Genomic DNA, 15,701 nt, shown 5'->3' with positions numbered 1-15,701 from the left:
TAAAAAACTTGACTTCTAAAAACAGTCCTTTTCTATTTGTTTTAATAATGCTTGTCAGGACAGCACAGGTGTAAGGTCTACATCAAACTAACATGCTCTTGGCCCATTCTTTTAATTTAAAAAACAATGTTGCTACGGAAAACTCATGGATGCAAGACAGTAGGTGGCAGACTGCACCGCTGCCATTAATTCCGGAGAGCTACGGTGACCTATTTGCCCGACACATAAGTGATGCATAATGTTTATTATCATTATCATCTTGTTCTGTTAATCCCACCTCAAAAAGAGTTTGCGTCAGGGAATCTCAAACATTTCCAGTTCATGAATCACAGGTTTGTTGGGAGATTATCTAGTGGACTATGCCTTTTCCTATTCATAATTCTAGAATGTTCCTGCAGTATTAAAGGAATTGCGATAAAGCAATACAGGAAATTAGGAAAGTATTTAGTGTATTTTTAGCCATTTTAATGTGATTTAACAGCTGGATAAAAGGAGAACATCAAGCACTCCCAGTAATCCGTGGATCATAATTTGAAAATTGCTGGTTTAGTCTTCTAAAACCTGGAAGACACCCCATTGTTCGAAAACACATTTTAATCTCCAGCTGTAAAATGGGGGGTACTTTTTCAGGACCTAAAACAATAGTGAGAATTAAGCGATTCTCACTTAATCACATGCAATAAGTTTAGAAAAGAGATCGTGGCATGTAATTCTATTCACAGCTATCTATTTTCTTACATGTTCACCACTCCGTACGGAATCAACTGGCGAACACTTTCGGCTAACAAAACAATAATGATTCTGCAGACTATTTCTTTTCAACCCCAGACAAAATGGCCTATTTTACTCTTCTGATTCTCTTCCCCACCCCACCAAGGGGGGAGCGAGCGAGTGGGCAGCTGGGCTGTGCTTAGATGCTGACTGGGGCTAAACCATGACAGTGTCATATGACACCTCAGCTCCAGACCACTGAAAATGGATTCAGCATTAGAAGTGACTGGAGAGATGCTGACTTGTATGATTTAGGAACATTCCTTTCACCTAGCACAGACCAGAATTATTTTGCTCTTTAAATAAACAAGGTATTGAAGAATAAGCAGGCCTGTTCATTTAAAAAGTGTCATCATCATCCCCTTCTCTTTTTTGAGAAGTTTGGCCAAAAAACCCCTACCCATAACACAATGAGGAAGAGAGAAACAAGGGCTTCATGTACATGTTAAACCTGCTGGGATCATGCATTTATCATGACCTGTATTTCGCTCCAGTGGGAGCCAAACCCCCAGCTTTAGATGACAGCAAAATATATCAAAATTTGATGAACTTCTGATACATTATTTCACTCTGTTGGATCGCTGTTGATCGAGTAAGAACAAAAGACCCAAATTTGTTCCATTTCTCAGTGTGAAAGTACGCTCCTCGTGGAACAGGCGTGTGCTGGCACACACTGCCTGTGCTGCTGGAATAGGGACATAAAGCGCTTTGTCTTACTTTGGTGGACATGGAGTGTGAGGCACCTGCCTCGAGGAGAACCGATGCGACATCGACTTGCCCCTCCCTGGCGGAGATGTGCAGCGGAGTGTACCCATTAGTTGTTGCAGCGTCAGGGTGGGCCATGTGCTGTAGCAGGAGTTGGACGATCTCTGTTTTACCCAAGCGAGAAGCAATGTGCAGTGGAGTCTGTTCTTCCTACAACTCAAATCGAGTAAATAATTAGCGCAGGCAGAACCACCCTCAACGTAATATTCTGGTTGATCCCAACAGATCTATCTATGCATTTGTCTTGCAAAAACCACAGAAAGTAAGAGTACCAAAAAACGGTGGGCTCGTGGGTTGATTTTTGCGATGAACTTCAGCAAAGTCTTATTAGAACTGAGAAAACTACGAAGAAAAACACTGGGTTTTCCTTTTGTCAAGCAGATAGCACGCATCACTGCGAGCATCACTTCCTCCCCTTTGTGTTCTTAATTTGTTTTACAACAGCTCTACCTTGCTCTACAATCAGTCCCTTTTGGTTTCAAAATCTGGCACTAACTGCTGTCAGAACCTCCAATGTTTGATTTTGGGATGCGGCTGTGCACCTCCTCGCTCAGACAGAACAGCTATTGCTGGTCTGAGTCAGGCACGTCGTACTGGCTCTAGACAGAATGGAGTTAATTTTCATCACAGCAGCCCGTATGGTGCTCTGTTTTAGTTTTCTGACCAAGACAGCGTTGGTAACACACCAGTGTTTTAGCTGTTGATGAACGGTGCTTACGCAGCGCCAAGGCTTTCTCTGTTTCTCCCTCAGTGCCCCCAGGGAACAGGCTGGGGGTGGGCAAGAGGTTGGGAGGGGACACAGCCAGGACAGCCGGCCCGAACTGACCAGAGAGAGAATCCATACCATATTAACGACATGCTCGGCAATAAAACTAAGGGGTGAGTTTTTCCAAAGGAGCCGTTGCTCGGAGACTGGCTGGGCATCGGTCTGCTTGTGGGAGGTGGTGAGTGATTGTCTTTGCACCACTAGTGAGGGGGAGGGCTTGGTTTCATGGTGGTTTTTTTTACCCTCGCTTTCTCCTTTGCCTATCAAACTGTCTTTATCTCAGCCCAAGAGATTTTCTTGCTTTTGCCCTTCCAGTTCTCTCCCCCATCCTGCTGCAGGGGCAGTAAGTGAACGACTGAGCGAGGCTGAGCTGCCGGCCAGGGTCAGCCCACGTTCTCTTTGGAAGATCTATGCATAAATATATTACTGTTTTCAGAACTTTTTCAGGTGTGTTTAATATTGAATCAACAGCTCAAATAAAAATTAAATCGTTCCTCCCTAGCTCCTCTTCTTCAGCTATGTTTTTGAGTAAAAGAAAGCAAAAATAAAAATTGCAAGCAGAACACCTACCCTGGCTCGGGCATCAACCAGGGCCCCGTTTCTGAGGAGGCAGCGAACTACTTCCACCTGCCCAGCACGTGCTGCCATGTGCAACGCAGTTTCTCCACGCTGCAGAAAAGCAAAAGCATTTCAGCGTCTTAAACCTCCACGAAGAAACAGAGCTCCGACGGTATAAATTCCACCCACGTCAACTCCTGCGGCGAGCCGCCTTTCCGCCAGCTGAGAACCTGGCTTCAGACCCAGTAAGAGGCAGCTCAGAAGGGTGCGTGCATACACGTCGCTGGGTACGCTTTGCTTTGCAAACTCGGTGAGCCCAGACAAACGTAAGCTCACTACAGAGGGTCAGGATGAAAATCCTGGCTTATAGAAAATTCTGCCCTATAGACTTCCCCTGGTCACATATGTTCCTCAGCTTTCTGCATAACACTGCATCAGCTCAGGAGATAAGAGTATATTGAGCCTGCCTCTCTCAAGGGATCGCGAGGCACATGAGCCTCAAGATGGAAGGGGATATTTTTCCAGATGGTCTCTTCCTGCACACTGTGTGGAGCTGGCAGCGTTAAAAGGCCTTGCAATGTCTGTGCACAACTGAGCCAGCATATGAAATGTGTAAAATCTGTGCTCAGCAGCGTGGCTCTGTCTGCAGGCTACAGAATGAATCTTGTTTCAAGCCTTTTTGTAGCTCACAGGATTTGAAGAATATGAAATTCTGGAAAGCTGACTGGAGTGATGGGGAACGTCAGATCAGGAGAATGCAGTACAGATGATACATTCAAAGCATTTACTTTTTGCACAGGTTTGCAAAGGAACACGGAAAGCGAGCATTCCTTGACAACGGTGTTTCTAGCTTAATTTTGCACTGCCCAACATTCTTTGAGCGCCCTGTGGACTAAACCAGCCGCTGTGCAGCTCACGGGTATCTGGTACATTAGGTACTGGGGCAGTTCCGCAACCAGGAGCTCTGTATTTATGCGCTATGTTATGACAACACAGCAGGACTGATCACTTCTTTGTGTTAACTGTCCCTTCTCCTTACACTTAGAGCTGGAGCATATTCTGCTGTAAGGCTTCTACCCCCACCACTATCAAGTGAAACTGCAATTGCCAAAATGAACACTCTATTCAAGATCTTCTGCATCAGAGCCAGGAATCATGTCTTCTTGCCCTTCATTTAGATGTAGGCAAAGAAGCAGCCAGAGCTTGCCTACTACTACGAACTTCTAAATGAAAGGCAAACCCTCTTCGCCAGGAGTTGATTTATCTTGTCATTTTAAAATGAACACTGTACTACCAGCTGTGATTAGTATCCCACAGCCCTAGCTACAAATCGTCATAGAGAATTTCATCTATATAAACTTTATTTCCCCAAGAACGAGCTGTTTAAAATGTGAATAAGGTTTACATTTCACACGCTTTAAAGATCAAATTTCTACAAAGACCCTTTTGTGCTTGAATTAGCAAAGCAGTTTAGCTTTCAGAAACAGTAATTCAACAGGGAACTTCAGCTTACCAAGTAAAAGCCAAGACACCTGTGTAGCATAAACTGTAAGGCATTAAACTTTGCACACAGATGCCCGGTAACACAGTACTTTTCACTGCTTCCACAAGAATTTCTCGTTGGCTTTCAGATCATCAATAAATTTCATATATAAAGATTGCTTCTATAAAAAAGCACGAAAGCAGTAAGAGACTTTGTCAAGAAAAGTCTGTTCTAAAGACTCAAGCAAACAGCTCGGTGTGCTCAACAGTTTTACTAGGTTCTGTAGATTTTTCTAACTGAGAAAAACTAATGAGTACCTGGATTAGGAGATTTTTGTTGTGGTTTTGTTGCTGGGAACGCTCATCTAGAGCACTATTCACTGGTAAAAAGCTGCTTTCAACGTGCAGGTGGTCATAAGTTGAGTATTTGTTTATACTGACAAATCTGAACAGGAAGGTATCTATGAAATACAGCTCAGAAAGCGATCGCCTCCTTTATATTGTTCTTTTTCTTGGTAACCAGGCTATTGGTATACAAACACTGATTTGTCTGGTAAGTCAGGTTCTGCATTTTGTGTTACCTCCCAAAGGTCACATTTTCTACATTTAAGCATGTCCTTTCAAAAGGCACCAGGTCCTGGAATTTCCTGTATAAGAGGAACATCTTGAGTTCAACATTTTTTACTTTTTATTTAATTGTTAGGTTTTAACCATTTTATACCCTTTCCATGATACGAATGACACAATTTCATGGCAGCCAGTGAAGCTGTGCAAGCAGAAATTAGAGCTATTTGAACTTCAATTTCATCCTTCAGAATGGAAACACAGTCTTGCCCGTGACTTGGTTTATAATCAGTTTTGGATGTATTTGGTGAGTTTTGCCTGTTTCTAAGGGAAACTTTACCTACTCGAGCATTATTGAAGAATACCTGAAACCACAGATGGATTAAAATGCATATACAATCACCATTTTCCCCTCTTCACTAAAGGTGCTAGAACATTTTGTCCTCAAGTGCAATAAAGTCATGAAGTAGCGTTGAAATGTGACCTTTGGGTGCACTACATGGCAGGCCAGACCCTTTTTGGAGGAGGAATTGCACAGGTGATTCTAGTCAAAGCCATACTCACAATGTTAGTGACATCGGGAGAGGCTCCGTTCTGCAGCAGAAGGAGGACTATGTTCAAGTGGCCCATAAATGCAGCCACGTGTATTGGTGTGAGGCCCGACTGCGAAACAAAGCAAGAGCAGTTTTACTCCTCTGCACGGGCGTGGGGAAGGGGCTTCTTCGTTTAAATAAAATATAAGTGAAAGCGAGGCATGAGAGGAGAGAGAAAAAAGGAAGCAAAAAGGGAGAGAGAGAAGGAATGTTTCTTCAGGACATGAAACATTTTTCTACCTCTGTTATAGCTTGGATTGAAGCCCCATATTTCACCAGGAGTTCCATGACTTTGATGCGATTTTTCTTGCAGGCAATGTGCAGTGGAGTAAAACCATTCTGTGCAAAAGACAGTCATGTTAGTTAAAAACATGCAGCTACACTTTCCACACAGCTCCATGCTGGCACACCGGGAGCAGAAGCGTTAGAGTACCAGAAGCAATTGTTCTTTAAGCACAACAGGTTACAAATTACAGACGTCTCCCAGTAGTCTGAGGCAGAACAAAGCAGTGCCGCTGCTTTCTTCTCAGGCAATGGAGAGAAACTGAACTTCCACCTCCGAAAACCAAATACAGACATGCCCGTCCTGCCTTTCAAGTGTATGCATGCGCACATGTATGTATATGGTTCCGAAGGTTGCACACATGGATGTGTAAGGATACAAGTGGTTCCCAAGATTGCCTAACACAAGGAAAACACAAGAAATGATAGAGTTCACTTTGAAATCAGTTAGTGTCTTGTGAAATGGGTAAAGCATATTCTATACCTCTCTAGGCAAAGAATGGAGTACTTCTTCCAGATTCCACTTTATTTTATTTGTCTTTTTAGAATATCTTGTAATCTAAGCATCTATGTGTATTTATTTTTATATTTACACATCAACCTACAGTATAGTGTATTCACGGTTATGTGTGTGCACACGTATTTGGTGAGGTATATTAAACAAATAATTGCTACTGCAGCCGTGATTTCACGATTCAAAGTGTTCACACGAAATATATGTGTGTGTCCCTTTCCTTTATTCCTGCCCTGCTGAGTCATAAAGCATTGTAAGCAAGGTGTCAGCCCTCATCGGGATTCAAATTAAATGGGGCGGCGACAGGAATGAAAGGGGGGTGGGGAAGGGGACATTTTAAATCCAGATTGCAACCTAGCGTTTTGTATTGCGAGACACTACTTTTAACGTTGTGCTTACCACCAGCACATATTCGTTTATTTGGAAACGCTTACTCAGTGAGATCGAAGCCCAAATCAAAGCATGACTTCATACTCTACACTGTAACGTGTGCTTTGACTTCAAGCTTTTTTTATGTACTCTTATAGTTAATGCAGGTTAAGTGTGGGCCTGAAGTTAAGCAAACACACTATTCACCATATGTGAATGTTTTAGTGAAAAGCACGGGTAACATTTTTAGATAACACTGAAAAATTGCTATATTTTCTAATGAAAAGGATCAGTATTGCTAAACAACCAACTAGCAGGAAACAACTCAACTGTGAAATCTTAGCTCATGGAAAGAGGCATGTGACAGATTATTCTACAGACAGCTTCTGTTAAGGGAATTGTTAATTACTAGTTGATTTAAAGCACATACAAATTGAAAAAGCTAAGAACTCGTATAGTGCTTGTATTCCCCAAAATATTTTGCAAACTTTAACGATGATTTTTTTTTTAAATCTAGCTGAACATGAATTATTTGTAAAATGTATTCCATCACAGGACTCTGCTGAATATTATTACTGCTATTAGCCTTCTCCAGTTTCTAAAGAAGGAACCAAAACCGTCAGGTATTCTACCTCCTGCACAACATCTCTCAATGTATTTCACAGGGAGTTTTACGGTTTAGAAGTTTCCATGTTTTCACTTAATTTTACTGCCTGAGTTGATTTAATTTTGCTACTTCTATTTAAGTGAGGAACAGTTTGATGGGGGAGAGGCATTAAAAACTGTAGCACTAACAGAACTTGCGAGCTTCATTTAATATATTAAATACTATAAACGAGCCAGAGGCAACAAGTCCCTGATGGGAGAAGAAACAAGACAGAGGGGAAAAAAACTGTTCTGGAGGGAAGAGAGGAGAGAGGCAGCGGCCTGAGGGTATTCTCCTTCCGTTTCAGATGTTCCTATGGGAGGGCGGGGGCGGGGGGGAGGAACCGAAGGTATATTTCTGGTCATGGAAGGAAAGAAAGAAGATGTGGGGGTTAGCATATAATGCGTATGTGCAGGTAGCTGAGGGAAGTACAGCTGCTAGATAATCAGGAGACTGGCAAGAAAAACAAGAAAGGATGAAAACAGCATTGAAAAAGATCAACCAAGTGAACGTGATACCAGGAAAGACAAAACAAGAAAAACATAAGAAAAGGAAGCAAGAGGGGTTATGGGATTTGAGGCCGAGAAAAATGAGAGGGCAGAAAAAAATTGTGTCAACAAAAAGTCAGTTCCAAGGAAGTAAGGGAAGTAAGGGATGGGGGGGCCTTCACAGAAAACTACAGGGTCATATCGAAGGCAAGAAGCTGGGGAAGACATCAGAGTGGCCTGCGGTGGAAGTTCTGTGGAGGCACCATATAGCGCAGGCCATGGCAGACTTCTTGCCGTGCAGAACACTGTCACGTGTTCACAGTCTCTTTCTTTCCCCCACTGAGTGTAATAGATTGGTATTTCAAATTCCATCCAGCTAACAGCTCGTGGGGACATTTCCTATTAGAGAAAACAGGAATCTTGTCTGCGCTGGGATAGATTAAAGACTTTTGAAAGCCTTATATGTTCCCGAAGCCAAACGTGATGTTTTTCTCTCAGTTAGGGGATAAGGGTCTGATCAGTGCGTGAAAGGAATCCTACCTGTTTTCTTGTAAGCATCAGAACAACTGTTTTTTTGAAAAGGAGGAGAAGTGGCACCTAATAGAGTGGAATGTCATCATTTGATAAATGCAGAAATATTAGCTTTTTAATATATTTTCTCCATGCCAAGTAACTTCCTGATTTAGCTGAAAGCTTAGAAATTATCTGTGTATCATATCACATAGTATGGAGAAAACAACTATCAATTCAGTAAAATACCAACGCGTATGTTAGCATCTGCTAGAAATGGCTCTGATTTTAGGAACTCTGTAGAGCTTCCAGACCTGATACGACAGCCACTTGCCACGGGACGCCTCCATGACTATGCCTAACGATACGAGATACAACACTGGTAACCAGCAGGTGTGACAACCCCTGTTGTTACTGCAACTATCTAAGGCTGTCAGAGTCTGCTGACAGAGCTTTCACTTAGCTTTACCGGTAAGAGCTACTCATTTGCCCTGGATAGCTTTGGTACACGACACGGGTGAGACAGGTTTACCAGGGCACGAGCATTGGGATTTGCTCTCTTGTCCAGGAGGAGTTTGGTAACACGATAGTGGCCGCAGTGTGCGGCCACGTGGAGGGCGGTCAGGTAATCCAGCGTGACATCATCCACGGGCGCTTTGTGCTGCAGTAGGTGTTTGACGCATTCCACGTGGTCCCCCTGGGCCGCCATGTGAAGTGGAGAGAGTCCGTTCTGCGGCAAAAGAAAATAGAACAGTAGCTTCTAGTAACTCTCACTTAGAATGTGGCATGTGTTGGGAGGATGCCATCATGAGTTTGCAGAGCACCCCCATCACTGAAACAGAGCCGCATCTGAGCTACTGACTGGAAGAAAAAAACTGAAGTTAAGCTGTAGCCACCCCTCCCCTTCCAGCAAATACGGGAAAACTTAGTGGAATATCATATAATTAACTAAAATCAGAATTTAATCAAAGCAAAGGAATCTAAGGGTCTTGCCTCATGATTTAATAAAATGTATCTTGACCTTAAAAGACAGTTCTGGGGATACTCACCATAACACTAAGACATAGGGTGTATGTCAATTAAGAGGAGAAGCACCTACCTACCCACCATCGTATTTATTAAGGACCTTTTTTTTTTTCTTTAAGTGTTCAATATAAAAACAGTTTCCATTGGCAAACCTGACCCCTGAGCTTCTGGGAAATGATCCTTTCAACCACCACGGCTGGATTTTTTTTTTCAAACCATAACACTTGAAGGGCAGTGGAAGCAAGAGTTTTATAGCCCTGTCTGGCTTCAATAGGTCATTTTGTAGATACTGAAGTCCATGGAAGGTAGACAATTAAGAGAAAAGAGAATTGTTGCTATTAATATGTGTAACAAGTTGTTTTCAGAAAAAAAATTTTAATATGTACGTATTTTTCTGTCTCAAGTTTGGAACCACCTGTTTCAGTTGGAACTTCGAAGAGGAAACTGCTTTTCAATCTAATTCCATTTTACATGCAATAAGGTACTTAAAGCACTGCGTGTTTAAAGATAGACTATAGCATATAAACTTGAACAGGTAACTGACTTGGTTTGGTCAAACTGTTTATTTGTCACCTGGAAGGAGGGAATTATTCACTGGACACTTCTGCTCTGCTCAATCCTCAGCACAGTGGGGACGTCCAGATACTGCCAGAGCAATGCTGATATTTTGTCCCGACTGACAACATCTGCCTTTGAACGGCAACATCTGGGAATCCTGCCTGAAATGTGCACAAAATATGTGGCAGGGCCTGTTCTTCTGAGCCCTCGTACCTCTTAGCTAAGTGAGGGTGTTGACACGTGAGGTTCACCTAAGCACCTTCTCCCACCTAAGGTATCAGTGAAACTATGAGGAATATTTTCCCTACAATTCCCATCTCCTTGTGGATTCCTCCTGCATAAACACATGACCTGGACTACTAGGCACTATCAAGGATGCATAGCTTGAGCACATCCTTATTTGATGCAGTTGCCCATGCCTGCAACCCAGTAATAAAACCTCCTGAAGACTGTAAAGAGAAAATCTTGAGTCTCCAGTTAGGATAACTATGGGTCAGGGTACACTAATTGCCCTTGTTTTGAGCCGTGTTTGAGAGACTGGGGCCCAGTAAACAGTGCAACGGTCTGAAACTGGTATTTAAATTGTTTGTCGCTCCTGATCTTCCAGGGGACCTAAAGCATATCATTGCAATACTCTATTCCACTGTTTTCCAACTAATGATACCAGGTACCTTTGTCAGGCACTCCGACATGAAGTGCTGCTCGGGGGGTTTGCTATTATGCTGCAAGTATCCTTCTCTCAGTAGTTTGACCAAAGGGACAGCATTTGTAGGAAATGCATTTATCTTAGACGTGCACTTTTCAGCAATCAGTAGGAACACACTGGAATCGTTTTCCAAGTCTGAAATACTCCACGAAAGCAATTTGGAGAAGCTGCAAGTCACAGGTCCTAGTTAGCTTATATGAAGGATCAGAAAATACATACCAGGAATCATCTCTCAGGAGTGACTGACCCAGCTTTTCCATCTCTGTGTCCCAGGGTCTTAGGAAGCAACAAAAGCGAAGCGCTTGCAGTAGCACTGTATATCATGTGTTTAATCTGATATTACAGAGACGGGCAGAGAAGTGTATACTGTTTCGTATATTGGAGAGTCCCAAATTATGTAAGAAAACCTTACTTTGGACCATTCTACCCATTAATACTTTCCTTTGGGAGAACAGAAGTGTTCCCGTCTTCTTCCTTGCCCTTTTGGTGACATTGAAAAGTCTGTGGAAAGTGAAACAGAGCTGTTAAGGTATTCTAATAAGACACACACCTTGGTCCGTGCAAGCAGCGGGGCACCTCGTTCCAGGAGCAACTCCACAACTTGGTCATGTCCACTTCTTGCAGCACAGTGGAGTGGGGTGAGTCCATCCTTAAAGTAAAAGGAGGGAAAACAAATGAGCACATCCCCAGCTGTCCGTCCCGGCACTCTGACGAACACCCTTCCAGGAATGCAGCCCCACGAGTATGTGAAAAAGCTCCTTTTTTAAATTTTGACTCATAACTGAAGCTGGCTCCACAACAGGAAGCTTCACCCCTAGTCGCCTTCTAGAGTAAAGGACACACCAGGGTTACCGTTTCAGAGGGGAAGCGCATTGCATGTTCAGATCTCTTATCGAAGACGAGAATGTGAGCATGCATTGCCTCCTCCCCTCCTTCTCCTCTGCATGGCTTTGAGACTGTGTTGCCTCTCCCTGGATAACGTGTACGGGGCCAAAGATGCTCCATTAATCAAACCATTGTCCTTTGGGTTGCTTTTGATGCAGGGATGAAACAAGAAATCTTCATACTAGAAAATTTACTCTAGAATTTATTTGTTTGGGTTTTTCTTTTTTTTTAAATAGGCAGCAGGAGAAAGAAGATTTTAAAACAGAGAAAAAGAGAGAAACAAACAGATCAAAAGCTTTCATTTCTGAAATGGAGTGGTGAACAAAGAACTAACAATTCTTTACTAAAATTGCTGTCAGACTACCCACTCTGCCATGTTTTTTCTGTTGCAGAACCCCACCCTATACCAGAAGACTTGCTCAGGCTGCTCAGTAACGACCACGGCAGCGGTAGCAAAAGAGGCGTCAATGAAACATTCAGATAGGAGGACGCATTCTAGATAATTCTGCTACAGTCTGGACTTTACGCAGGAAAATACAGGAAATATGAGATGAGAAGAATGGTTGCAAAAGAATATTAGTGCTGAATGACAGGAAAAAGAAAATGTGTAAGGTATAGAAACCCAAGTTCTCCTCTCATTAGACCTGAATACCGTTCAAGCATGTACTCAGAGTAGTCATCGATACTTATTCAACAGAGATAGGTTTATAAAGGTGAAATGGCAATGGTTTTTAATCACAGGAAAAGCCTTCTCCCTTTGAGACACACTGCTCATTTAGATGAGTTAGAGGCTATTATTCTAGCGTGCTTTTGGAATACTGGTCTGAAATAGATTTATTACTTAGAAGTTAAAAAAGTAGCAAAAATGCAAAACCACGGCCTTAAGTGTGCGTTAGCGACCCTGCTTCATACACAGATCTTCTGTTTGCCTTGCCGGAGTTTGGAGGAAGGCTACATCGCTATATTTTTACTTCTACTACTAGCATTTTTTAATTAAAAGCAGCTCTAAACCGCACAGTACCATTGCAATTGCAACACCATTTTGGCTAAGCAACCACAGCCCTGTAATAGTCTACGCAAGGTAGTTCTGAGAAGGCGATCCTCCCTCATCCTCGGTTTCAAAAGCCCAGAGCCCCTTTCTGGGTTAGTGCAACAAAGCTCCACTGCAGTGGGGAACTGGTGTCTGCAGGGAGGAATTTTTCTCCCCCATTTATCTACTGTTTCCAGAGATTTTTCAGAAACATGTGAAGGGGTTAGGTGTGCCTCGACACTCACTATCTCAGAGGCAGAAGCATCACTAAATCCCACGGATGCTTTGCAGTGAAATTCAACAGATGCAAGATGAAACCCACAAACAGAATTCAGGGCTGTTCAGCACCTGGCAGACTGGGCCAATGTAAAGGAATTGGGTGTAATGAGCTTGTCTGGGTTAGCCAGAGTCCCCTAAATCAAGTCTTTATATGCACAACTGAGGTGTATTTTCACCTCGCTGCCGGAGGGATTCAGACACATAACTCCCATTAGCATTACTAAGGTGAGAATGTATCCCAGATGTATTTCTAGGAAAGGTATTTATTTGTTATTTCCAGTTCCTGGTCTTGTGTGCTCTCCGTTTTTAATCGATGTGGGAAGTTCACTTTCCCTATCTGCACAGTGACTTGGATGTTATTCTGTTTAATGGAACAGCAAAATAAAGGTAGAATTGTGGGAACCCTTGAAAAAGCACACTACAGATCCCCAGAGGGAAAAAAAAAAAAAAAAAGACGACAAATACAAGCTAAGAAACAGATCAATTCCACATGGAAGTCTAGCTAAAACAAAAATAAGAACTAAATCATTAAAAAGCATTTCTCTGTTCTTATCTATAACTCCCTCTAAAAGTAGAGATAAAAATTTGCTACCTATCTCATTCTCTTCTGTCACAGCTCTTATAAAGCCATCATCATTTACTATCTGTGCACTTCCCAGCAGGTGTACGAAGCAATATGCTTTGCAGCCTTCCCATAGAACCCTCTTCTCTGCCCTCTTTCTGCCCTGGGGAAAACAACACGTCTATTTTTTAAATTATTGCATATTTAATAATTCAGATTCTATTTTTGCTTCTATCTTTTCTTCAAAGATGAGGGGAATTGCAAAGAGAGAGCTGCTGTAGCAGAAGAATTAGTACATAATACAACGAGGACAAACTGACATTAGCCAACATCAAAAGACACGCTAGCGTACCAAATCAGTCCTCTTTTGCACCATTATCCATTCGCGATGAACCTCAGTGCTCTGAAATCTATTGCAGGAGTTTGGCTACGTACTTTTTTAATCATTCCGTTGCTATTTGGTACACCATGTAAATTGAAGAACACATGCTGACCAAAATATCAAACACGCTGTTTGACAGGACATACAACACCGGGTCAAACACAGACTTTGAAGCACAGATAATGGATATCCCATAAACACAAAGGCCGCGATGCCAGGCAACAAGAAATCCAGCAATTTTATGTTTTAAGAAGTCTGGTATTTACCTCCTCATCCCAAACAGTACCTAACAGAGCGCTAGATGTTTTCGTCTTCCAAGTGACATCCTGCACTTGGTGTTCGTTGTTCCCATATGCAGTACTCTCCGAGCTCACGCATTGCAACATAACCAACGGCTGGGTCACTCTTAGAAATGACACTACAATCCTCTCCGTATGTATGGAAGCCATGAAATTCCATCAGTCCTAGTTTCCTCTTAAATGGCTGTCAAAATAGAAGGTAAACTTGTGCCTTTTTTTTTTTTCTCCATGAAAATCAATCGCTGGTCATTTTTTAATCTGCAAAATTAATTCTAAATTCCGTGCATGACTCCTAACTGCAGGGCTCAAGAAGAGAAATTATTGGGTCATATCACAGTGATTAAAATGTTTTGCTTCAGCTTACCAGGGAGATCGAGATAAAAAGAAGCTGTGCTTACGAGAGATTCTTAATGGGAAATGATATGGGCAGCATCTTAACAGGACAGTTGGGCACCTTCAGTGCTCATTCGAACAAAGACTGATGATAGCCCATGAACGCCAAAGGCCAAATTACCAAAAAATTCTTCTAAATTCTTCTCATTTTTATAAGGCTGAAATAGAATTCTAGTATTCTGTATGTTAGATATGCAAAATTGGTCTAAATTTTCTCCACAAATAAAGGCCTTTTCACTTGTTCATTTTTCGTTACTACTAAACCTCACCTCTTTAAAAATGAACAAGGCAAGTCTCCCTCTTACTCTAAGCTCTGAGTCTTGGCATAATTAGACACGCTCTAAAGTATTCCTCCAGGTCCGCCATTCAAATGACAAATCTTAAAAACACAGCAAAATTATACCATGCATTTGCTTGAGTAATAAGATATTAACTTAAATAATTCTAAATAATAGTCACTATCTATATAGCTTGCTTAGATAATCAGTACAGCATCCCTTCCTGCTCCCCTGTACACATTACATGAATCCACTACATTTTTAATAGCAAATGCCTGCATCGTGACTAGATGTTTATAATCTGACGTTGCTTGAGGAACGGCAAAAACTGCCAATGAATTATTAGTGCCCTGTGCACGTGAGACGACTAGGAGAAAATGTCACAGCAGCATTACTGCAGGAGAAAAGCACAGGAAACACAGCATGGTGCCAAGACGGGGTGAGGATCCTGCTGCAATGGCTTCATGGTAGGAAACCCACTACCACGTGGAAATAGCAGAGAGCCGTGCCTATTTTGTCAGGATGCGTATATACAAAAGGAGACATTATTACAAATAGAACTCAGTAGGTTCCCAGAACGAGTGCTAAGGGCTGTCTGAAGCACATTCACCACAAAAAACCCAAACCAACCCAACCAAAATCCAAGTTTCACCCCCCACAGCTTCCTTCCTTTTCTTTTCCCATTGGTACCATACATCTCTGTGACCGACCTTCCATTTCTTTCAGCTCCAGCTGAGCCTCCTTTCTTTTCTGTGGCCTTTCTCCAACCCAAATGGCATACCAGACTCTCTCCCCACCATTATCATGCCTGCTCCCCTCTCCAGCTCCAGCTGCCACGCTCCAGGCACACAACGTATTTACTTTCCCACACAATAAGCTTCCCATTCCAAGACTAGATGCTCCGTTTCATTCCAGGGATTTTTTTTTTTTCCAACTGTAAATATTCTGGACAAGAGCCTGCAAGAGGAGTCTAAAGAAAAGTCCCAGAGCAAGAA

General features: G+C 42.4%; 1 protein-coding gene across 1 annotated transcript in view; it reads right to left on the bottom strand.

Moving 5' to 3' along the window:
• Positions 1-15,701, bottom strand: part of ANK2 (ankyrin 2) — a 171,269-nt gene that overhangs the window by 98,641 nt on the left and 56,927 nt on the right. Inside the window, exons 10-15 of the mRNA XM_075090087.1 lie at positions 11,149-11,247; positions 8,841-9,038; positions 5,740-5,838; positions 5,471-5,569; positions 2,873-2,971; positions 1,489-1,686 (exon numbers count right to left, since the gene is read on the bottom strand). Coding sequence (XP_074946188.1) covers positions 1,489-1,686; positions 2,873-2,971; positions 5,471-5,569; positions 5,740-5,838; positions 8,841-9,038; positions 11,149-11,247 — 792 coding nt within the window. The remainder of the gene's footprint in view (positions 1-1,488; positions 1,687-2,872; positions 2,972-5,470; positions 5,570-5,739; positions 5,839-8,840; positions 9,039-11,148; positions 11,248-15,701) is intronic.

This window comes from Phalacrocorax aristotelis, chromosome 4 (assembly GCF_949628215.1).
Source record: "Phalacrocorax aristotelis chromosome 4, bGulAri2.1, whole genome shotgun sequence".
In the NCBI taxonomy this organism is placed as follows: domain Eukaryota; kingdom Metazoa; phylum Chordata; class Aves; order Suliformes; family Phalacrocoracidae; genus Phalacrocorax; species Phalacrocorax aristotelis.
This window is presented reverse-complemented; position numbering and strand designations above follow the sequence as displayed.